This window comes from Chrysemys picta, chromosome 12, assembly GCF_011386835.1.
Source record: "Chrysemys picta bellii isolate R12L10 chromosome 12, ASM1138683v2, whole genome shotgun sequence".
NCBI classification, from domain to species: domain Eukaryota; kingdom Metazoa; phylum Chordata; order Testudines; family Emydidae; genus Chrysemys; species Chrysemys picta.
The window spans coordinates 2074742-2097799 of record NC_088802.1 but is presented as its reverse complement, the minus strand read 5'-3'; the positions used below and the strand labels follow the sequence as shown (position 1 = coordinate 2097799).

Here is a 23058-nt window from a genome sequence, read left to right as displayed (position 1 = left end):
TCTCACCACGACGCGCAGGGGTGAAGGTGACGTTCAGCCCACCACAGAAACTGCAGAAAGTACCATAACAAATGGATCACCCCCATGGGCGCCTGTCGTGCCAGGCTGTGCACAGACCTGAACTGAAGGACTGCAAAGGGTCTGGACTCCTGGGTTCTCTCCCAGCTCTGGGAGGGCAGTGGGGACTAGTGGGTTAGAGTCAGGGGGGCTGGGAGTCTTTTTCTGCTAGACCACACTTAACCAGACCTATGATAGAACCCAGGAGTCCTGACACCCAGCCCTCCCCGCCAGTTCCACCTCTCCTCACTCTCTCCCCACAGCTGCAGATAGATTCACAAGCACCCCTTGTCAAATTTAACACCCAAAGCAGGTCGTGAAACGACCAGGGTCAGTGGACAAAACAACACCCCACAAAAGCCCCTCAACACAACCGCCCCATATGCTCCTCCACTCTCAGATCCCTTCCCGGGAGCCCACCTACCACTGGACACCTTCACTCTGAGTCGCTAGGCGCCATCCATTCTCCGCCCACCCCTGTCCACAACCAGGCTGTCATCTGAGGCCTAGGGTTGCCAATCTTCCACCATTGTCCTGGAGGCTCCAGCAATTCAGGGTTAATCTTTAATTAAGGGCTATGTCATGGGATGGAATCTCCAGGAATACGTCCAACCAAAATTGGCCACCTGAACGGGGGTGATTGGCGCGGTGGTGGATGGAAGCGATGGCACGTTGGCATGTCTCAGCCAGCGGAGATAAGTCATCCAAGAAAATATGACTTCCCGGAGGTAAAGGGAGATGGGGGGCGGCTCCGGGGGCGGTGACTGAAATGCAGCTGCTGACGGGGAAGATTTTACCCACCCGCAGCCACACGTACAATTTGGCGGGGTCGTTTTGGACGGAAAATGACTCCAAATTACCCCAAATCCCCATCACAACTACCTGCAACATGACAGCTCCTCCGAATATCGCTAGCCAGCAGTGTGGTGTAGCTGTTGGCCAACCATTCAAGGTCGTGGTGCTAAGGACAATGTCTGGTTAGAAATGTCTCGTGACAGAGACGATGAAAAAGACATGGAAAGTTGACAGGGCCGGATCGCCGACCCAGGGTGGGAATTCACGCCCGTCGGCCCCCCTGGTTTGAGAGCAGAGCAGGGATTTGTGGCCCAGTGTGTAGGACGCAGCCCTGGCCGGGGAGCTGCTCCTGGGAACCACCACCAAGCCAGGATGCTCCAGGAGATGCCAGCTGCTGCTGTGCTGCCCCCTGCACCAGGGCAGCCGGGCGGGGCATCAGACCAGATGCCCCAGCTCTAAACACCCCAACTGCCCCCGTCTAAGTAAGGGGAATCCTCCTCAGTCACACGCAGTACAGGGGCTAGGAGACACAGAGGAATGCGGCTGATTCTAGGGGGCAGTGGGATGCATGCACACACACACACACATACACACACACATACACACACACACACACCAGCCTGTCCCTCACACATTGAACAGCACATGCTCAAACACACACACACACACATCCGGCCCTTGTTCCCCGCCTCTCGCTGCAGCCATCTCAGAGTCGCTGACCACAAAACTTTCCACCGCCCCCTGGGGCTGATGCTTCTGGGGGATTCTGAAGCTGAGCTGAGCTGGACCCACGGAGCCGCCCAGAGAGCGGGGACCATGGAGCAGCTGCCAGCCCTGAGCCCCGTCCTCTGCATCCTCCTCTTCATCCCCACCTGGGCAGCAGGTACTAATTTAACGTGTTCATCCAGCCACCTACCCCATCTCTAGATCCAGCTCTGTCCTTCTGTTCATCTGCCCCACCCCTAGATCCATCTCTGTCTGTCCTTCTGTCCATCTGCCCCACGCCTAGATCCATCTCTGTCTGTCCTTCTGTCCATCTGCCCCACGCCTAGATCCATCTCTGTCTGTCCTTCTGTCCATCTGCCCCACGCCTAGATCCATCTCTGTCTGTCCTTCTGTCCACCTACCCCATCCCTAGATCCATCTCTGTCTGTCCTTCTGTCCACCTACCCCACCCCTAGATTCATCTCTGTCTGTCTACCTTGTAGGCCAGAGGGCTAACCTGCTGGCTTGCTTTATTATTTTCTGCATTTATTTATTGGTTTGCTTTGGTATATTTGCCTTGTACGTTTGCATTGGTTTATGTTATTATGTTTGGCTGTAACGGGTCATACAGGCCTGTATCCTGTATGTTTAGCTTTAGCAAGTGAGCACCTGTATGGTTAAGGGGGCTGGTGAACTTAGGCTCAGATATATGGCCTAACCGATACCCTTTTAGATTTTGGGGAACTAGACATGTTTATCTAAGAAACTTGGGACTCCACGCAGGACACGGCAGGAATGTGGAAGAAACGACCGGAAACCAGATTGGGAAAGAAATAACAGGTTTGAGAATGAGCCAATTGGCATTAACATGTGTGACTACACTAGCCTATAGAATAAGTGCACCCCAGTATTATGTGGGTGAGGAAGTTCGATTTGGGCACAGAAGGTTGGGTACTAGCATGAATATTCAAGATATTGCTGAGATCCTATAGGAGGGCAACCCGCCATGTGCAGGCAGCTTCGTCTTCTTCAGCTTTTGAGTTTCTCCACTGTCTATTGTCAACTTCACTACTCAGCATCTGACCCTTCAGTTCTATTATTCACCCTCAGTCTCGAGCATCGTCGGACCCATTTGGCAGGCCAGGGACAGGCTGGTCCGTTGTCTCTTATCACCAGGTGCCCGTGTGAGGGTGCTAATCTAGGAAGCTTTGGTAAAGGCTGATGAGACAGGTCCCCCCAGAGCTGTGTTATTCCCTTGTGACGCTTTGGAAGCTTTTTCACTTATTTTAATAAGTCTCTATGGCTGCATTTTCTCCTCAGCCTGCGTGTCCTTGTCATCCGCCTCGAAGGTCCTTACAAGATATTGAACTCACGGCATTTAATTCTGGGTGGCCTCATTCTGGGACAAGAACCTCGTTATCTTCTGGTCAGATCAATTGGCGAGTCTACAATAATATACCATCCTCTAAAATCAGGCAACAATCTACCCCATCCCTAGATGCTTCTCTATCTGTCATCCATCCTCCACCTCTAGATCCACCCCCATCTGTTCTTCCATCTATCTATTCCATTCCTATATCCATCTCTATCTGTCCATCCAGCCATTCATCCCCCCCCAGATCCTTCTTATCTATATTTCTATCTATGTACCCATCCACACCACCCCTAAATTAATATCTATCCATCCATACTCCATCCCTGGGCATCTGTATCTAGCTAGCTACCGTCCAGCCAAGATCCTGTCTATCTATAGATAGAGAACTAGGGATGGATAGATAGCAGTGGATGCAGGGGTGGAGGATCAGTGCATGTATGGATGGAAAGATACGGATATGTCATTTCAGGTCAACCAGACATATTCTATTTTTTCATTTCAATTTTGACTCTTTTTTAATAATATAACAGCAAATAAATTTGGAAATTGAAAAATCAAACAATTCCCTTTCAACCCTATCAAAATGCTTTTTCATGCCACCCACCCCATTGCTAAACAAGTTGTCGTCATCTCAATGAAACAGCATTTTGCAAGGGACAAACGTTCCATTGGAAAACATTTCCACCCACTGTAGCTTGGAGCACAAATTGTATAAAGTCGAGGCATGTGTTTATGGTTTACTTAAAACTGCCTGCAGCCGAGGGGTCTCCATGTGATCAGAGTCAGTCTGCAGAGACCCATCCTAAACTAATGTGGGGTGAGTTGTTCCTCTCTGCCTTAGGGAGCAGTCTCTTTTCTCTCTCTCAGTTTTGGGGGGTTTGTGTCTTAGGATTCTGAATTCTAGGAAATGAAGGTGTGTGACTCGCAATCCTCCTGCAAGAACATAAAAATGGCCATACTGGTCCATCTAGCCTAGTCCATCTAGCCCAGTATCCCGTCTCTGACAGTGGCCAGTGCCAGGTGCTTCAGAGGGAATGAACAGAACAGGGCAATCATCAAGTGATCCATCCCTGTCGTCCAGTCCCTGCTTCTGCCAGTCAGAGGTTTAGAGACACCCAGAGCATGGGGTTCCATCCCTGACCATCTTGGCCATTGATGGATCTATCCTCCAGGAACTTATCTAATTCCTTTTTGAGCTCAGTTATACTTTTGGCCTTCACAACATCCCCTGGCAGTGAGTTTCACAGGTTGACTGTGTGTTGTGTGAAGAAGTACTTCTTTTTGCTTGTTTTAAACCTGCTGCCTGTTAATTTAATCGGGTGACCCGTGGTTCTTGTGTTATGTGAAGTGGTAGTTAATACTTCCCTTGTCATTTTCTCCACACCATTCTTTATAGACCTATATCATATTCCGCCCCCCCCCCCCCTGCTACTCGTCTCTTTTTTAAGCTGATCAGTCCCGGTGTTTCAGTCTCTCCTCATATGGAAGCTGTTCCATGCCCCTAATCATTTTTTTCCCTTTTTCCGTACCTTTTCCAATTCTAATGTATCTTTTTTTGAGATGGGGTGACCAGAACGGCACGTACTATTCAAGGTGTGGGCGTACCCTGGATTTATTTAGTGGCATTATCATATTTTCCATTTTATTATCTTTTCCTTTCCTAATGGTTCCTACCATCCTGTTCGATTTTTGTCTGCTGCTGCACATTGAGTGGATGTTTTCAAAGAACTATCCATGATCTCTTTGAGATGTAACAGCTAAGTTAGACCCCATCATTTTATATGTGTAGTTGGGATTATGTTTCCCAGTGGGCCTGACTTTGCATTGATCACCTTTGAGTTTCATCTGCCATTTTGTCACCCAGTCTAGTGAGATCCCTTTGAAACTCTGTGCAGTCTGCCTTGGACGTAACTGTCCTGAGTGATTTTACGTCTAACGTCTCTGTGAGCATCTGCCGTGCACATAGCAGTGCTGATGTGGGGTATCTGTTGGAAGAGGAAGTGAAAGCCCTGTGCAGTGTGTTATCGACAGTGTTGTGAGCAGTAGCAAGGTGGACAGGAACACACAATTCTTTCCCCTTAGCTTCTTATCTCTGCTAAGGTTTCGGGCGGCTGGGTCATGTCTCGATACCACTTGTCGTAGTTTTCCTTCGCTGCTATAATATTTATTGCCCTGGTTCATGAAGGTCTCACAGTCCTTCAGAGCCCCGCTGTCCTCCGAGCGTCCCCTGGCGAGACCGCGACATTCAACTGCTCCTTCGAGAACAGACTGGGCAGCATAGCCAAAGCGACCTGGACCAGAGCGCCTGGAGATAGAGTCGAACTGGATTCTGCCCATCCCTTCTACAGCGGGCGGCTCAATGTGTCCCACCTGGATCTGCTCCGGAAAGGGGAGGCCACGCTGACCCTGTCGGAGCTGGAGCAGCGGGACTCTGGTCTCTATCAGTGTCAGATCAGCATCCACCGGGGAGAGAGTGGGACAGGAGCAGGCACCGAGCTGCAGGTGATGGGGAGAAACCAGAGTGACACAGGTGAGGTGGGGAATGGGGGCACGGTGCCTTCCCCCTCTCTGGCCCCAGAGCAGGGGACTGGCTGGCTCAAGGGGCTGTGAATCCCCTAACACTCCTCTCCATCGCCCAGATAAAGTACCAGCCCCCTCAGGGAGCTGCTCCTGGGAGCTCCTGTACCAGGTCGCCATCGCCCTGGGGCTTCTTCTCATCATTGGTCTGGCGGCCACCCTCCTCCTGAAGAGATGCCAAGGTACCAAACCGGAGCCTTCCCCCCGCTAACCTCCTGCCCCATGGGCCAGGGCCTCTGCTACTGAACACACCCAAGCGGCCGACTGTCCGCTGTGGTCCATGCTGGGCTGTCTGTCCATATATCCATCTCCCCCCACATCCTTCTTCCCCCGTCCCTAGATCTCTGCAGCTTCCCTCTTCACCCCACACTCTCTCTCTCACTCCTCTGTTTTAATATTCCTTCCTTCTCCCTTTTTCCGCAGTGCCGCCCCACTCGCAGCCCCGCCGGCGGCAGCTGAAGGTGAGAAAATGCAGGCGGGGCCCTGTTCCAGCCAGTGCTTGGGTCTGGTCTCTGGGTGCCAATAAAGACTGGTACAATACAGTGAGGAAAGAGAATCCAGGAGTCCTGGCTCCCAGCCCTCACCAAACCCCACTCTCTTCCCAGAGCTGGGGATAGAACCCAGGAATCCTGGCTCCCAGCCCCCACTTCCCTCCCAGAGCTGGGGAGAGAACCCAGGAGTCCTGGTTCCCAACCCCTCCAATCTGGGGTAACACTGTGGGATTTGCTCCCTGGGAGTTGCCTTAATTGGCCAGAATTAGGAGACCAGATCTGGAGTGACGGCGTCCTCATTGTGTGTCTGTCCAACACAGGGCCAGGGCAGCCGGGAGGCCGTGGAGAGCGAGAGCCTGCACTACGCAGAGATTACAGTCCAGACCCCAGGACGCAGGGAACACACGTCCAACCACGCCCAGCGACACTGAGTCCCTCCGCACCCAGCACTACCTGAGTCCCTCACACTCAGCGCCACGCAGCCACGAGGAAATTCCCTACACTACGAGACCCTCACATGGTTTGAGGGACAGCAGAAGAAAACTATCGGCGTGAAGGTCCATGTGAACCCCAACAAAACCCAACTAGCCCTCTCTACGGCAGGGAATAATCTACTAGGGCATGGTCTTACCCTCAGGAAATGCCTTCTCCGGGGTCTCCTGAAGTGTAACTATATCACGTCCCAGTGCGTTATTTCCCTGTCCTCTCTGGAGTGATTGCAACGCCTCCCCATGGAGCATCACCAGGTGGGGTTAATTAACGCAGCATCTGGTCCCTCTTTCTAACTGAGCTCCAAGAGAAACACTAGCCCACCTCAGCATCGTGTGGGCGGTGGAATTGGTCTATGTGACCAACGTGACAGGGCCAGCAGGCCGGAGTTGCTCAGAGAAAGGTATTTGTTTGTTTAAAAATTAAATAATTTCTTTGTGTGAAAAATTGTCTATTTTCAGACTTTTTTGAAAAAATGTGTTGGGTAAAAACTTTTCCTTTTCTCCATCACTTCCCTCTTCTCTTCAGTCCCCTAGTGATGTTCCAATAACTTACAATTATTTTTTAAAATTTGCTTTTTAGAAAATCATCCTTTTTCCCCATGAAAAAATTGTTATTTTCCTAAAGAATTGATATTTTGTTTTAGAACATCATTTTTTTCCCCAATAAAAATATGTCATTTTATCCCTGAAAATTGGGACACTTCTCTCTCCCCATCCCCACACACACAAATTTCATGAAAAAAAATTTTTTTCTGAAAATGTTTTTTCCCCTGAAAATTGGAATTTTGTCCGCCATTAAAATGTTGTTTTATAAATGCTGAGTGCAGGAAGAAGGGGAAAAGAGAGAAAAAGAAGGAACTAAATAAAAATCAGTGGGGAAAATTGACCAACAATGTAGAGACGTAAGTGAAACACGGGTGGGAAATTGGTCTCTGATTTTTTCCCTTTGGGTATTTATCATTTTTGTGGGAATTTTGTCCCTCCCCCACTTTTCTCCCCTCCTCACCTATCACCTCCCCATCGTACCTGACCTGGGGAAGGGGACTCACTCCCTTTCCGATACCAGCCCCCAAACACACCCCGGAACCTTCCAACGCGGTTCCTGTTTCCCACCCGGACCCCATTAAGAACTATGGGCAAGTCCTTTTTTATATTAGTTGCGTTGATGCCACTTCCGGTTTGCTTCCGCCCTCACTGAGATCCATTTCCGCTGTCCCCCCTCCCTTTGATGCGTTAATCCCAGTTTCACCCGCCCCCTTTTAAACCCGGCGGGACCCACCACACCCCGGAGCCCTCCCCCTCGTGTTTCCCATGCCGGCCTTCGAGAGCGTCGCACCCAACTGCGGGCAAGTCATCTATGGCTATAGTCCTGACGCCATATCTGGTCCACTTCCGCCCTGCCTTGGGCCCACTTCCTGTACAAGCTTCCGTCTCCGTCTCCCCCCCACCACACACACTTTCTCCCCTCGGAGCGATTTAACCCCTGCAGAACCAAACACATCCCGGAACCTTCCCGTGCGGCCTCCTGTTTCCCAACGGGACCCTGTAGGCCATGGCACCAAGCCTCTGGGTAAACGCCCCATTGGGGCAGGCGGCGTGACGCCACTTCCGCTTCACTTCCGGCCGCGCTTGCCTCCCCCCGCCCCCGGTTTCCCATTCCCCGCCCTCCCCCTTTGTTGTCAGGTGAACAACTCATCGGCCCCCCCCCTCGCCACATCGGGCGGAATGAGGTCACTTCCGTCCCGCTTCTGCCCTTCCGTCTGCCCCACTTCCGGTCCGCGCCTTTTCCCTTCCCCCTCAGGTGTCGCGCTCAGCCATCGATTAACAGCCCCGGCCAGCGGCCCCGGGTGGGTAGCGCGGCCCCGGGGGGGAAGAGGAGGGGGGCCCGGGGGCTCTGGTGGTTGGCTGGGGGGATCTGTGGGCAGGGATGGGCAAGGAGGCATGATGGGTCTGTGGGGCAGGGATGAGTAATGAGGACACGGGATCTGGGGGGAAGGGATGGGCTACGGGGACATGGGGGATCTGGGGGGCAGGGATGGGCTATGGGGACGTGGGGGATCTAGGGGCAGGGATGATTAATGAGGACACGGGATCTGGGGGGCAGGGACGGGCTACGGGGACATGGGGGATCTAGGGGTCGGCCGGGGATCTGGGGGGAAGGGACGGGCTACGGGGACGTGGGGGATCTGGGGGGCAGGGACGGGCTACGGGGACGTGGGGGATCTGGGGGGCAGGGACGGGCTACGGGGACGTGGGGGATCTGGGGGGCAGGGACGGGCTACGGGGACGTGGGGGATCTGGGGGGCAGGGACGGGCTACGGGGACGTGGGGGATCTAGGGGCAGGGATGGGCTATGGGGACATGGGGGATCTGGGGGGCAGGGACGGGCTACGGGGACATGGGGGATCTAGGGGTCGGCCGGGGATCTGGGGGGAAGGGATGGGCTACGGGGACATGGGGGATCTAGGGGGCAGGGATGATTAATGAGGACACGGGATCTGGGGGGCAGGGATGGGCTACAGGGACATGGGGGATCTAGGGGTCGGCAGGGGATCTGGGGGCAGGGGTGGGCAAGGGGAACATGGTGGCTCTGGGGGGCAGGGATGAGCAGTGGGGACACGGGGTCAGCAGGGGGATCTGGGGGCAGGCAGTGGGCAGGAAGGATGATGGGGGAGTCTTGGGGCAGCAAGGGGGACATGGGGTGATCAGCGTCTCCGATACCAGTCCAGGTGTCTCTAACCCCATCTCTACTCCAGCCCACAGGCCCATCCCTATGGCCTCGCGGCACCAGCGCCGCCTCTGGCGCTACGTGGAGTCTGGCCGGCACCGCCGGCTGCGCTCGCTCCTCGCCCGCCACCGGGAGGCACTGGACCTGGACCAGCCAGGGGGGCACAAGGGCCGTCCACCCCTGCACTATGCCTGTGCCCACCGAGACCCCATTGCCGCCCAGATCCTGCTGGGCCACGGAGCCAACCCTGCCCTCCAGGACCGGCAAGGAGACACGGCCCTGCACCACGCCGCCCGGCAGGCTGCCCGCAAGGGCAAGAGCGGTGAGCACTGGCCCTTTAAATCCCGGCCAGAGGAAAGGGATTTGAACCTAGGCCTCACCCCTGGGCTGCAGGGCTTCGAGGATACCACTGGGGGAAGCAATGGGCACCAGGGATAGAACCCAGGAGTCCTGGCTCCCAACCCCCCTGCTCTAATCCACTAGCCCCCACTCCCCTCCCAGAGCCAGGGATAGAACCCAGGAGTCCTGGCTCTCAGCGCCCCCTGCTCTAACCCCCCAGCTCCCACTCCCCTCCCAGAGCCAGGGAGAGAACCCAGGAGTCCTGGCTCTCAGCGCCCCCTGCTCTAACCCCCCAGCTCCCACTCCCCTCCCAGAGCCAGGGATAGAACCCAGGAGTCCTGGCTCTCAGCGCCCCCTGCTCTAACCCCCCAGCTCCCACAGCCAGGGATAGAACCCAGGAGACCTGGCCCCTAGCCCCCCTGCTCTAATCCACTAAACCCCACTCTTCTTTCAGATGTAACCTGTAGTGTGGGTCTCTGGCCACTAGGTTGTACCACTGAGTTCCCAGCCCCAAGAAAGGGGAGAGACCTGGACGTGGAATGGAAAATCCAGGAGTGGGAGTCTGGGGGCTGTAGACCACGGTGGGGGCTGGGGACCCAGGCGTCCAGGATGGCATTTTCCCTCTCCAGGGGGCACCATTAACCTCTCCCGTTCTCCCTCCCCAGCGTACAAAGTCCTTTTTGCCACCCTGCAGAGCCATTGCCCTCGGGCCATGGGGATCCGGAACCGGGCCGGGGAGACGCCTGGGAACCTGCTGGGGCCCATGACGGAGGAGCAGGTACCAATCTGGGGTGCTGTGCTGTAAATAGCCGGCTTGGGGCTCGGTAGGAGGCGCTCTCCCCTGTGAGTCAGGGCTGGCCCCAGTTCCCTAGGGCAGTGCTGGGGGGTCTGTGCTGCAGGGAGCGGGGTGGGGAGACTCAGTGGGGGGTTGTTACTAGATTTGCCCGTTACTTTGGGGTCTGCTCATTTATTAGGGTTACTCTTCTGGGGGTGGGGGGGTTCTGTAATTCTATCAATGGACTGTTTGTGTCACGTGTTCTCATACGGCGCTCGACTTCTGCAAGTCCCCTTCCAGTGGAGCTGTCCTGCAGGACCTCGGTTCCCCCGGGCTGGGTTCTTCCAGCCCCGGAATCAGACGAACACACACACACACTAACAGAGCGTCTGAGAGGAGCGGATTAATCAGCACTCCCAAGATGACCCCTTATATGTCCCTGGACTCAGCAGACAGGGTCAAGCAGCACCTCCAAGCTGCCACCCTCCTACGCCCCAGGTTCAGCACGTCCCTATCCCCACTGTCACATTGCTGTGGCCGTAACCCACTGGATGAGCAAACCCCACAGGATTCTGGGGCGCTGCAGGGATCTTTTAGCTGAGGTACGAGGAGCGTTGCTGCAGAGCGAATGAGGAAGCCAAAAAACACCCACGAGGGGGGGCTAGAGAGAGAGAGAGAAGCAGCCGCTTAACCATGAACGTTATTTATTGCCAGGTAATAACCACAGAGAAACCGAACAAACAAAACTGTGATAATATTAAATCCAACTTCCGTTTGATTACAAAAGTCAGGTTTAGAAAACTAGAACTGATCCCACAAGTCCGGGTCAGAAGGCTACACCCAGAGAGTGAGAGCTGGGTTCTCACCGCTCCGTGAAGCTGGAATCGATCAGGGACTTGCATCTGAAGAAGTGAGGTTCTTACCCACGAAAGCTTATGCTCCCATTACTTCTGTTAGTCTAACTAAAGGTGCCACAGGACCCTCTATTACTAGAATTGGTCTGATAACTGCAGACTGGGTGTGTGCAGATGTGGGTTCATTAACAGCTGGAGCAGAGATCCCCCATGATGCATTGCTTCCCTGTTTCTCTGGTCCCAGAGTTCAGTGCGGTTCTTGCCTTGGGATCTCTGTTCTCCAATCTGTATGCTAATGGGGATGCCTCCCTGTCCTATCTCCAATGCAAATGAGGCTCAGGGAATTTCCTTAATCCTGTCACCCTTGTCCAGAGGGGTTTAGGTGTGTCTCCCACGGCCTTCTCATTGCTTTTTGTAAGTCTTTTTCTGATCGGCTTTGGTTCAAGCAGAGGCTGGGGGTGGATGGGCAGGGTGTCATTTGTGAGTCACACAGGTTGGATCCTGCACCCTGGTTCCCCAAGAACACAGAGCTGACAGGTAACAGAGGAGAGATTAATAAGACTGGGACTTTTCAGCTTGGAAAAGAGACGACTACGGGGGGATATGACAGAGGTCTATAAAATCATGACTGGTGTGGAGAAAGTAGATAAGGAAGTGTTATTTACTCCTTCTCATAACACAAGAACTAGGGGTCACCCTGGGAAATTAATAGGCAGCAGGTTTAAAACAAACAAAAGTATTTCTTCGCACAATGCACAGTCAACTCGCGGAACTCCTTGCCAGAGGCTGTTGTGAAGGTCAAGGCTATCACGGGGTTCAAAAAAGAACTAGGTACGGTCATGGCGGATACGTCCATCAAGGGCTATTAGCCAGGCTGGGCAGGGATGGTGTCCCTAGTCTCTGTTTGCTAGAAGCTGGGAGCAGCCAACAGGGGATGGATCACTTGATGATTCCCTGTTCTGTTCATTCCCTCTGGGGCACCTGGCATTGGCCACTGTCGGCAGACAGGACACTGGGCTAGATGGACCTTTGGTCTGACCCAGTCTAGCCGTGCTTATGTTCTTAATGTTAACAAGGAGCGCAAGCCGAAATAGGGAAAGAACAGATGAAAGGCTATTTAGCTACATTTGATGTATTGAAGTCGGCCGGACTTGATGAAATTCATCGTAGGGTGCTTAAGGAACTAGTTGATGCAATCTCGGAATCATAAGAAATGATCTTCACGAATTCCCGGAGGACAATGGAGGTCCCAGAGGCCCGGAGAAGGACAAATGTACCTTTTTTTAAAAAGAGGAGCACAGACAAACCAGGGAATTACTCGTCAGTCACCTAATTTCAATCCTTGGAAAGATACCAGAACAGATTAGTAAACTATCAGTTTGTAACTAAGCACCGAGAGGATAATAGATTATTAGGAGCAGCAAGTGTGGATTTCTCAAGAACAAATCATGCCCAGCCAACCTAATTTCCATCATTGCTGGTTAGAGGGGAGTGATACATCTTGATTTGTGTCCCTTTAGCTGTCCCGCTCGCGATGCCTTTTACACGGCTTTGCTGGGGAAGAGCCGGCCCTCCGGGGTCTTCTTACGCACTGCCCCTAGCACGTAAACTCGCTCCCAGCTGAGTACGTGAGTGCTACGCCCTGAATTACATACCCGGCGACACCTGCATATCCCTCAGTCCCAGCCTTGCTTCCCAGAAACGTGCGTCTTGCTCTGGTCAGTGCCCTCCTGGACAGGGTAAGCCCATAATCAGTCCATCATTCCACTGATCACGCACCAGCCTTGTGATCCGAAGTGGAGATCCCCCAAAACGGCGATCAAAATCCACGCCGGTTTAGAGAAAACAGTAACACAAGTTAATTAGCTGCAGAACGATAGCTTTGAAGCGAGTACAAGAGAAAAGGCGTAGACATCAGAATGGGTTACAAAGGAAATCAAAACGCTGACATCGTTCTGTTTGCCGGAAGCTGGGAACGGGGCGACAGGGGGTGGGTCACCGGATGATTCCCTGTTCGGTTCATTCCCTCTGGGACACCTGGCATTGGCTGCGGTCGGCAGACAGGATACTGAGCTAGATGGACCTTTGGTCTGACCCAGTCTGGCCGTTCTCGTGTTCTTATGCAGGGCTGTGTTAACCGGAGTGTCGTGTGTAATGTCCTGCTCTGCTTGGCAAGGGTGAGGCCCCAACTCGGGTCCTGGGTCCAGTTCTGGGGGCCACCCTCCAAATTGGTGAGAGGCCAGAGAAGAGCAACAAAAGCGAGCGAAGGGTTAGAACGCCTGACCTGGGGGAAAGGTTAGGAAACAGGGCACGTTTAGTGGGGAGAAAAGATGAGTGGGGGGGAACCTGAGAAGAGTCTGCAGATACCTTCAGGGCTAGAGTAAAGGGACCGGGTCTCAGTTGTTCCCATGCCACTGAAGGCAGGACAAGACGTAACAGGCTTAATCCGCAGCAAAGGCACTTTCCTTTAGCTATCAGGAATTGAGCTCTGGAGTCGGCGTCCATGGGCGGGTTGTGGTATCCCCGTCACGGGAGGTTTAAGACCAGGTTGGCCAAACCCCTGTCAGGGCTGGTGTAGGTGGGCTGGGCCCTGCCTCAGCGCGGGGGCCAGGTGTGACGGCGATGTCCCTTCCAGCCCCCCCTGCCCCTCAGGGGTTCTCTGATGCCCAATGACTCTCCGCAGCCCCCGGAGGGATCCGAAGAGAGCGACGGGGAGCGGGACAGGGACTGGGAATGGCGCCAGAAGCTCTTCGGGGAATGCCAAGATGAATACCAGGAGATCTGGCGCTACGAAGGTAGGGACCCTGCATGGCCGCTGGCGCCCCCGAGAGGGGACAGGCCCTATACCACATCCCCCACCTCCCTGAGCCAGCCAGTCCCTGCCCTGGGGCCGGACGGGAGCCACCACCCCCTAGATGGGACAGGCCCCTGCCCCATCCCCCACTCCCCTGAGCCAGCCAGTCCCCACACTGGGTACAGGTGGGAGCCCGCGCCCCCTAGAGGGGACAGGCCCCTGCCCCATCCCCCACTCCCCTGAGCCAGCCAGTCCCCACACTGGGTACAGGTGGGAGCCCGCGCCCCCTAGAGGGGACAGGCCCCTGCCCCATCCCCCACTCCCCTGAGCCAGCCAGTCCCCACACTGGGTACAGGTGGGAGCCCGCGCCCCCTAGAGGGGACAGGCCCCGCCCCATTCCCCATCCCCCATGAGCCAGCCAGTCCCTGCCCTGGAGCCGGGTGGGAGCCGGCACCCCCTAGATGGGACAGGCCCCTGCCTCATTCCCCACCCCCCTGAGCCAGCCAGTCCCTGCCCTGGGGCCGGATGGGAGCCGGAGCCCCTTAGATGGGGCAGGCCCCATGTCTCATTCCCCACCCCCCTGAGCCAGCCAGTCCCTGCCCTGGGGCCGGATGGGAGCCGGAGCCCCTTAGATGGGGCAGGCCCCATGTCTCATTCCCCACCCGCCTGGTGGTGTCAGATTAGCCCTGGTGCCCCCTACAGGGGAAATTCTCACCTGACACCACCCTCCTCATCTCTCTCCCCCCCCCCCCCCCCCCACCCCCAGAGGATTTCTGTACGGCCCACCCGGACCCAGAACCCTACGAGGAGTGGGCCGAGCGCATGGCATGGGAATACAGACGGAAAGACCGCCAGGGGGCGGGGCCTGGCCACCAGAGGGCGGGGCCTGGCCCTCAGGTCCCCACCCACGGAGCCGCTCAGCCCTCCCGCCACACCTCCCAGCGCCCCCTGGAGGAAGAGTCTCGTCTGTACCAGGAACGCGCCCGCACCAAAAAGGAGGAGCTGCGGGAAGCCAAGCGGCAGCGCTACCAGGAGGGCTGCGCTCGCGTCTTCACCCCCGACGCCACCCGCCCCCTGCGCTACGGGGACATCCGTGGCCCAGCCCCACGGGCACCGTGGCCGAGATGGCTGCAGTGGCCATGCTGGGCACGGATCCCTCGGACGCGGGCGCCTACCGCCGCCAGCTGCGGCGCCAGCAGGCCCTGTGGCACCCGGACAAATTCGCCCAGCGCTGCGGGGCCCGACTGGCGGAGCCGGATCGGTGCCGGGTCCTGGCCACGGTCACGGCGCTGTCCCAGGAACTCAACAGACTGGCGGAGGCAGTCAAATAACGCAACGCAGCTGTGTCAATAAAGCTTCGGTTATTGTATTGAGCCAGGACTCCTGGGTTCTCTCCCCGGCTCTGGGCGGGGAGTGGGGGCTGGTGGGTTAGAGCAGGGGGGGCTGGAAGGCAGGACTCCTGGGTTCTCTCCCCAGCTCCCAGCCACAATTCCTTTCCCCAAGAACAGAACATGCCCTTCCCCTCCCCCCACCTGCCTCCCGCTCCGGACGCCGCCTCTCTGCAGCTCTTGCTCAATATGTTGTTGTCCGGGTGCGGTAACTAGGAGCTGGCGCTGGGCCTGCGGGCAGAGCCCGGCCTCCGGTTCCCAGCGTGTGACGAAGGGAGCAGCCCTCAGCAAACCCACAAAGCTGGGAAAGCCCAGGGCTGGGTTAGCAGGGGCCGCGGGTCGGGAGTGAGGGGCACCGGCAGAGTGGGGGGGCAGGGCTGGGCTGGCGGGGGCTGCGGGTCGGGAGTGAGGGGCACCGGCAGAGCTGTGGGGGGCAGGGCTGGGCTGGCGGGGGCTGCGGGTCGGGAGTGAGGGGCACCGGCAGAGCTGGGCGGGGGCAGGGCTGGGCTGGCAGGGGCTGCGGGTCGGGAGTGAGGGGCACCGGCAGAGCTGGGGGGGCAGGGCTGGGCTGGCAGGGGCTGCGGGTCGGGAGTGAGGGGCACTGGCAGAGCTGGGGGGGGGCAGGGCTGGGCTGGCAGGGGCTGCGGGTCGGGAGTGAGGGGCACCGGCAGGGCTGGGCTGGCAGGGGCTGCGGGTCGGGAGTGAGGGGCACCGGCAGAGCTGGGGGGGCAGGGCTGGGCTGGCAGGGGCTGCGGGTCGGGAGTGAGGGGCACTGGCAGAGCTGGGGGGGGGCAGGGCTGGGCTGGCAGGGGCTGCGGGTCGGGAGTGAGGGGCACCGGCAGACCTCGGGGAGGGGGCAGGCCGGGTCCTGCGGTTTCCTCCCTCGTGTGACCTCGGAAGCTGTGGGGGGAAGTGAATGTCTTGTGTAAAGGCCCCGAATCGCCGCCCGGCTGGGGATGATGCAGGCGCCTGGGCACTGACGCAGGCTCCCCGCGTCCAGGAACGGGCACAGGCCTGAGGCCAGGGGGAGGGGAGGCCATGAGTGTCTCTGGGGAAATGTCCCCCAATGAGCTGTGGGAGAGCCCAGGGCTGGGCTCGCAGGGGCTGCAGGTCGGGAGTGAGGGGCACCGAGCCCCCATCCCCTCAGGACCCCACACGGACACTGTCCCTGTGCGAGTGTCTCTGGGGAGTGGCCTGACGTGGAGGGTTGTTCCCGGGCTCGACCCAGCTCCCAGCCCTGCCCGGCTGGCACCGGACGACCCTGCCCGTGTCCTTTCTGCAGGTCTCTCTTCCCGCCACCCTTCCTCGGTCGTCCATCCCTCTGCCGTCTGGCGTCCACGTTCCCGTCGGTCTCTCCTCCATTGCCTCGTTCTGTCTCCTTCCTCGTCTGTTCATCCTTCGTCAGTTCCTCGTTCGGTTTTCTTCATCCGATTGCTTTCCTTCACGCATTGGCGCGTTCTTTTCTTTTTTCACTGACTCCTTCCTTCCTTTCCTTTCCCGCCTTCATCCTCCGGCTCCTTTTTCCTTTCCTGCCTTTTTCCCTCCCTCTTTCTTTTTTCATTCAGCCCTTCGTTCCCTCATCTGTGCCCCCGCTCGTTCGGTTATTCCTTCATTCACTCTTTGTGACTTTCCTTTCTTCTCCCATCCTTTCATTCCCTCATTCATTTGTTCTTTCCTCCCCTTGTTCCTTAACTCGTGTCTTTCTTGCTATCCTTTTTGCTATGCCCTTTGCTTTTGCACCCACGTTATTTCTATGTCTATCCATTTTTCCTTTCTTTCCTCCATTTGTATCATGGTTTTCTTTCTATCCTTGAATTTCCCTTTTGCTTTCTTTCTTCTATCCATTTTCTTTCCTTTTCCCATTCCTTTTATTCGTTCTTTCCTCTGATGTCGTTGTTTTCTTTCTCTCCCCCCACCCCGGCTCTCCGGCACACACCCCCGTCACACCCCTCACTCCCCGTCAGGATGACCCAAGAGGAAGGCTCTGGCGTCGTTCTCACATCACAGCTGGGCTGGGACAGGGTGACTCACGGGCAGGAATTCCCGCCCCAGCCCCGAGGCCGGTGCCATATAAACCCTGAACCCGTCCCGCCCCGAGCAGATGTCTCCCAGCCCCAGCGCCCAGCCGCACGGCCCAGGGGGCACCATGGTGAAGTTCGGGGCAGGCCTCAAGCCAGTGGATCCGGCCCGGGGCTCCGGCTTGCTCTGCTCGGCCTGTGGCTTCCTGCTCATCCGGCCCCAGCAGACAGAGTGTGGCCATCGGTACTGTGCCGCCTGCGTGCAGCGACTGCTGGGGTGAGCGCCAGGGGCTGCGGGTCGGGAGTGAGGGGCACCGGCAGAGCTGGGGGGGCAGGGCTGGGCTGGCAGGGGCTGTGGGTCGGGAGTGAGGTGCACCGGCAGAGCTGGAGGGGGAGCAGGACTGGGCTAGCAGGGGCTGCGGGTCGGGAGTGAGGGGCACCGGCAGAGCTGGGGGGGGGGCTGGGCTGGGCTGGCAGGGGCTGCGGGTCGGGAGTGAGGGGCACCAGCAGAGCTGGGGGGGGGCTGGGCTGGGCTAGCAGGGGCTGCGGGTCGGGAGTGAGGGGCACCGGCAGAGCTGGGGGGGGGGGCTGGGCTGGGCTGGCAGGGGCTGCGGGTCGGGAGTGAGGGGCACCAGCAGAGCTGGGGGGAGGGGCTGGGCTGGGCTAGCAGGGGCTGCGGGTCGGGAGTGAGGGGCACCAGGAGAGGGTCTGTCTCTGACATGTATGTAAGCAGCCGTGCCCCCGTGTGGCAGCGTGTGGGGTGGGGCTGCGCTGAACTCTGATGACAGGATTTGTCTCTTTACAGGGACACAGACAAGGTGACCTGCTGCATTTGTAACGAGAGACTGAGCCCCAACCAGGTGAGTGTCACCCGGAAAATGCTGGGGGCTGCGGGTCGGGAGTGAGGGGCACCGGCAGAGCTGGGGGGGCAGGGCTGGGCTGGCAGGGGGCTGCGGGTCGGGTGTGAGGGGCACCGGCAGAGCTGTGGGGGGCAGGGCTGCGCTAGCAGGGGCTGCGAGTTGGGAGTGAGGGGCACCGGCAGAGCTGGGGGGGGGGCAGGGCTGGGCTGGCAGGGGGCTGCGGGTCGGGTGTGAGGGGCACCAGCAGAGCTGGGGGGGGGGGGCAGGGCTGGGCTAGCAGGGGCTGCGGGTCGGGAGTGAGGGGGCACCGGCAGAGCTGGGGGGGCAGGGCTGGGCTGGCAGGGGCTGCGGGTCGGGAGTGAGGGGCACCGGCAGCGCTGTGGATTCACTCATTTACTTCTCTGTTCTCTCTATCCTCAGTTTTACAAGGACCGAGCAGCCGAGAAAGACGCTCTCAGCACGGCCGTGACCTGCCCCAGAGCCAGCTGCAGCTGGACGGGGACCCTGGCGTCCTACCTGGTAAGAACTCGGGACTCAGACACTCCCCAGACCAGATCAGGGCCTGCGCCCCCTAGAGGGGACAGGCCCCGCCCCATTCCCCACCCCCTGAGCCAGCCAGTCCCTGCCCTGGGGTCGGGTGGGAGCCGGCGCCCCCTAGAGGGGACAGGCCCCGCCCCATTCCCCGCCCCCCTGAGCCAGCCAGTCCCTGCCCTGGGGCCGGGTGGGAGCTGGCGCCCCCTAGAGGGGACAGGCCCCTGCCCCATTCCCCGCCCCCCCGAGCCAGCCAGTCCCACCCTGGGGCCGGGGTGGGAGCCGGCGCCCCCTAGAGGGGACAGGCCCCGCCCCATTCCCCGCCCCCCCGAGCCAGCCAGTCCCTGCCCTGGGGCCGGGTGGGAGCCGGCGCCCCCTAGAGGGGACAGGCCCCGCCCCATTCCCCACCCCCTGAACCAGCCAGTCCCTGCCCTGGGGCTGGGTGGGAGCCGGCGCCCCCTAGAGGGGACAGGACCCTGCCCCATTCCCCGCCCCCCTGAACCAGCCAGTCCCTGCCCTGGGGCTGGGTGGGAGCCGGCGCCCCCTAGAGGGGACAGGACCCTGCCCCATTCCCCGCCCCCCTGAGCCAGCCAGTCCCTGCCCTGGGGCCGGGTGGGAGCCGGCGCCCCCTAGAGGGGACAGGACCCTGTCCCATTCCCCGCCCCCCTGAGCCAGCCAGTCCCTGCCCTGGGGCCGGGTGGGAGCCGGCGCCCCCTAGAGGGGACAGGCCCCGCCCCATTCCCCGCCCCCCTGAGCCAGCCAGGCCCTGCCCTGGGGCAGATGGGAGCCGGCGCCCCCTAGAGGGGACAGGCCCCTGCCCCATTCCCCGCCCCCCTGAACCAGCCAGGCCCATGTCTGCTCTGGGGCTGGATTGATGGTGCAGGGCCGCCCCCTGGTGGCCGTCCCTGGGAATGGCAGGCTGGAGCTCTTAAAGGGCCAGTTCCCCTTTTTAGCCTCACTCCGCCCCATCTCCCATCACTAACCCCTCTAAACCCCCTAGACTCTCCCCCCTCCCATGGCACCCCCCACTGCTGCCCCCTCCAGACTCCATCCCCTCTGACCCTCACGGCCCTTGCTGGAGTCCCCTTAACCCCCCCAATTTGCCCCTTCTACCCCCCTCCCCCGGGCCAGCCTCATCCTGCCCTGCTGCCCCCTCCCGGCACCCCCCATCCTCTAACCCCCTCCTCTCCCCTGCTGCAGGAGCACCTCTGCCCCCCAGCGGCGATTCCCGGCCCGGAGGAGAAGTCAGCTCCGAAGGACCCGGAGCCCCACGCGATGGTGAGTCACAAGGCAGCCACCAGATGTGCAGGGGGAAGGAGGAGGCCTGGTAGCCAGATGTGGAGAGGGGAGGATCATGTAGGCTGATGTTTACGTGGGGGGGGGGCAGATGGGGAAGGGGAGGTGGAAGCTTTTGGCCAGATGTTTTAGGGGTAGCCAGATGGGCAGGCTGGGGGGAAGCAGTTTGCAGCCAGATGTGCAGGGGGGCAGGGGAGCCCAGCCAGATGTGCAGGGCGGGAGCCAGATGGGAGCTGACCCCTCTCCCTTCCTCCCCCAGGACGCCCCGTCCCCGGAGCTCCAGCGGCGGATACAGCAGTTGGAGGTTATGGTGACGTCCTTGCGCCGGGAGCTGCAGAGCCAGGCCGGCACCATGGAAGCTCTGCGACGTCGGTGCCTCCAGGACCAGCCGTCCCCGGGGATCTCCGCGGAGCCGTCCGGCTGCTCCCATGGGGCTCGGGGGGCTGTGGCGACGTCCCCGGAGCTGGCCAGCGCCGACGGGACCCTGGTTTGGAAGCTCCAAGGGTTCTCCAAGCTGCTGGGGGACGCCAAGGCCGGGAGGAGAGCGTCCATGTATTCCTCGGTCTTCGCCACCCACCCCTTCGGCTACCGGCTCTGCCTCCGGCTCTACCCAGACGGGGATGGGGCCGGCCAGGGGACCCACCTCTCGCTGTTCATGGCCTTGGCCAAGGGGCCCTACGATGATCTCCTGCCTTGGCCTTTCCTCTGCAAGGTCACCTTCTACCTCCTGGATCCCTGGCGGCAGAGGCCGGCCCTGAGGGAGACGTTCGCCCCTGACCCCTGCAGCACGTCCTTCCAGCAGCCCCGGGGCCAGCTGAACGTGGCTAGCGGGAGCCCCCTCTTTGCCCCCCATGGACAGCTCCAAAACTACCTCAAAGATGACACCCTCTACGTCAAGGTGGTGGTGGACACGTCTGGGATGGAGGTGTGAGCTTTGGGGGTGGGGGGTTCCTCTGCCCCCATAGCCTCCTGACTCTTCCTATTCCTCCCTCAGCCCCCCCTAAAGCTCTGACCCCCAATGCTGCCCCCTACCACCCTCCAGCTCTCCCGCCAAAGACTTTCCTTGCGCGTTAGCGGCTCGGAAATCTTCCAGCTGCCAGAGGGTGAATGTAGTGGAAGTTACCCTTGTGGTTTAGATCACTACACGCTTGTTGGGCTTTTAAAGCTAAGCAGGGGGGGGCGGTTCTGAGAACAGATGGGAGACCTGAGACCCCCTATGCTCAGCAGGGACTGGGCTGTTTGGGGGCTTGGAGGGGAGGGAGACGTGGGGGTTGAGTTGAGCAGGCTCTGGGCTGTTTGAGCCAGACCCCAATGCTCAGCGGCGCCTGGCTGGTTTGTGCAGGCGGATGGGAGACTAATTTGCCGGCCACTGGGTTCTCTGGCTGATGATAATTGATGACCGTTAATAACGACCCGAGCTGCACACAGGACGGCGACGTTCGCGGGTCTCTCTAAGCAATGAATTGTCTATTTATCTATTTATGTATTTATTGGCCGGCTGCTGGTGCGCTGGGCCGAGTCGTTCCCCCGGGGGAAGGAGGAGTCTGTGTGTGTGCGTGTCTGTGTGTGTGCGCGTGAAGCACAATTAATCCGGCCCCTGTGCACAGTCACTGGCCTAGGACGTCCAGCTCCCTCACCCCGTATTTATCGTCAGCGTTTGGTTTATTTATTGCGTGATATTGTAATAAAAATCTTTGTGCCCCACTCGTGTTACTGTCCTTGTCACAGCGCCCAGCGAGGCAACCGGCTGGCCTGGGCACAGCGCCCCCTGCTGGGCTCCCCCCGCTGCCCCCTGCCCTGGCCCCTGCCCCCCACAGCCCAGTGCCCCCCGCTCCCCCCCGCTGCCCCCTGCCCTGGACCCTGCCCCCATAGCCCAGTGCCCCCCGTTCCCCCCTGCTGCCCCCCCACAGCCCAGCGCCCCTGCTGAGCTCCCCCCGCTGCCCCCTGTCCCTGCCCCCCTGTGACGTTATTGACATAAACTGGGACCATATAGATCATTGTTGCAACCAAGGTCCTGTAGTGGCACCCAAATCTTGTATAAAGGGGGTCAAATGGGGTGTCTAGGACAAGGTTATGGTTTACTGGTTATGATTATGCTGTCTATATGTATGTATCAGTTTTGTAGTCGAAGTTATGAATATTGGCTCTATACTGTCTGTATGGCAAACTTATGCTATGCTTCTGGGTGACATCCCAGACAAGCTGAGATTAGCTCTGCCTAGCCTGCTTGATGGCCCATTAAGGACCATCAGCTATACAATGGACCCATTGAGAGAAGGCAGATACGCCTTGTACCTCAGCAAAGTATGCAGGGACTGGCCCATGTGACTCCAGACTCCATTTTGCTGTAATTTTCCACAGTAAGAACAAAGAGGTGATCTTACACCTGGAAAAGACTATATAAGGCTGATGCCTGATCTCCATCTGGTCTTCAATCCTGCTTCTTACCTCTGGAGGGACTTTGCTACAAACTGAAGCTCTGAACAAAGGACTGAATGACCCATCCCAGCTGGGGATGTATTCCAGAGACTTGATTTGAACCTGCAGTTTATTCCATCGCTGCTGCAAGCCTGAACCAAGAACTTTGCCATTACTGTATGTAATTGATTCCATTTAACCAATTCTAACTCTCATCTCTATCTTTTTCCTTTTATGAATAAACCTTTAGATTTTAGATTCTAAAGGATTGGCAGTAGCGTGATTTGTGGGTAAGGTCTGACTTGTCTATTGACCTGGGTCTGGGGCTTGGTCCTTTGGGATCAGGAGAACCTTTCTCTTTTACTGGGGTATTGGTTTTTATAACCATTTGTCCCCATAACGTGTGGCACTGGTGGTAATACTGGGAAACTGGAGTGTCTAAGGAGATTGCTTGTGAGACTTGCGGTTAGCCAGTGGGGTGAGACCGAAGTCTTAGTCTGGCTGGTTTGGTTTGCCTTAGAGGTGGAAAAACCCCCAGCCTTGGGCTGTAACTGCCCTGTTTGAGC

General features: G+C 58.2%; 2 protein-coding genes across 2 annotated transcripts; both read left to right on the top strand.

Moving 5' to 3' along the window:
* The first annotated feature begins 8201 nt into the window (after positions 1-8201).
* Positions 8202-15354, top strand: NFKBIL1 (NFKB inhibitor like 1). Its single transcript, XM_065564080.1, is given in 6 exon segments — positions 8202-8338; positions 9248-9541; positions 10224-10336; positions 13823-13982; positions 14748-15020; positions 15023-15354. Coding segments are annotated over 5 exon segments (1113 nt in total). The 5' UTR covers positions 8202-8338; positions 9248-9264; the 3' UTR covers positions 15313-15354.
* An 841-nt stretch (positions 15355-16195) lies between these two features.
* Positions 16196-21778, top strand: LOC101937985 (TNF receptor-associated factor 2-like). Its single transcript, XM_065564081.1, has 5 exons — positions 16196-17664; positions 18193-18247; positions 18668-18766; positions 19979-20056; positions 20334-21778. The coding sequence occupies exons 1-5, from the start codon at positions 17471-17473 to the stop codon at positions 21003-21005; spliced, it is 1098 nt and encodes a 365-aa protein (XP_065420153.1). The 5' UTR covers positions 16196-17470; the 3' UTR covers positions 21006-21778.
* The last annotated feature ends 1280 nt before the right edge of the window (positions 21779-23058 follow it).

Bases quoted from the DNA above. Each gene is read 5' to 3' on its own strand.
- LOC101937985 (XM_065564081.1), top strand. From the start codon at position 17,471: ATGTCTCCCAGCCCCAGCGCCCAGCCGCACGGCCCAGGGGGCACCATG. The intron at 18,248-18,667 runs GTGAGTGTCACC...CTCTATCCTCAG, and splicing joins AGAGACTGAGCCCCAACCAG to TTTTACAAGGACCGAGCAGC. The intron at 18,767-19,978 runs GTAAGAACTCGG...CCCCTGCTGCAG, and splicing joins GGACCCTGGCGTCCTACCTG to GAGCACCTCTGCCCCCCAGC.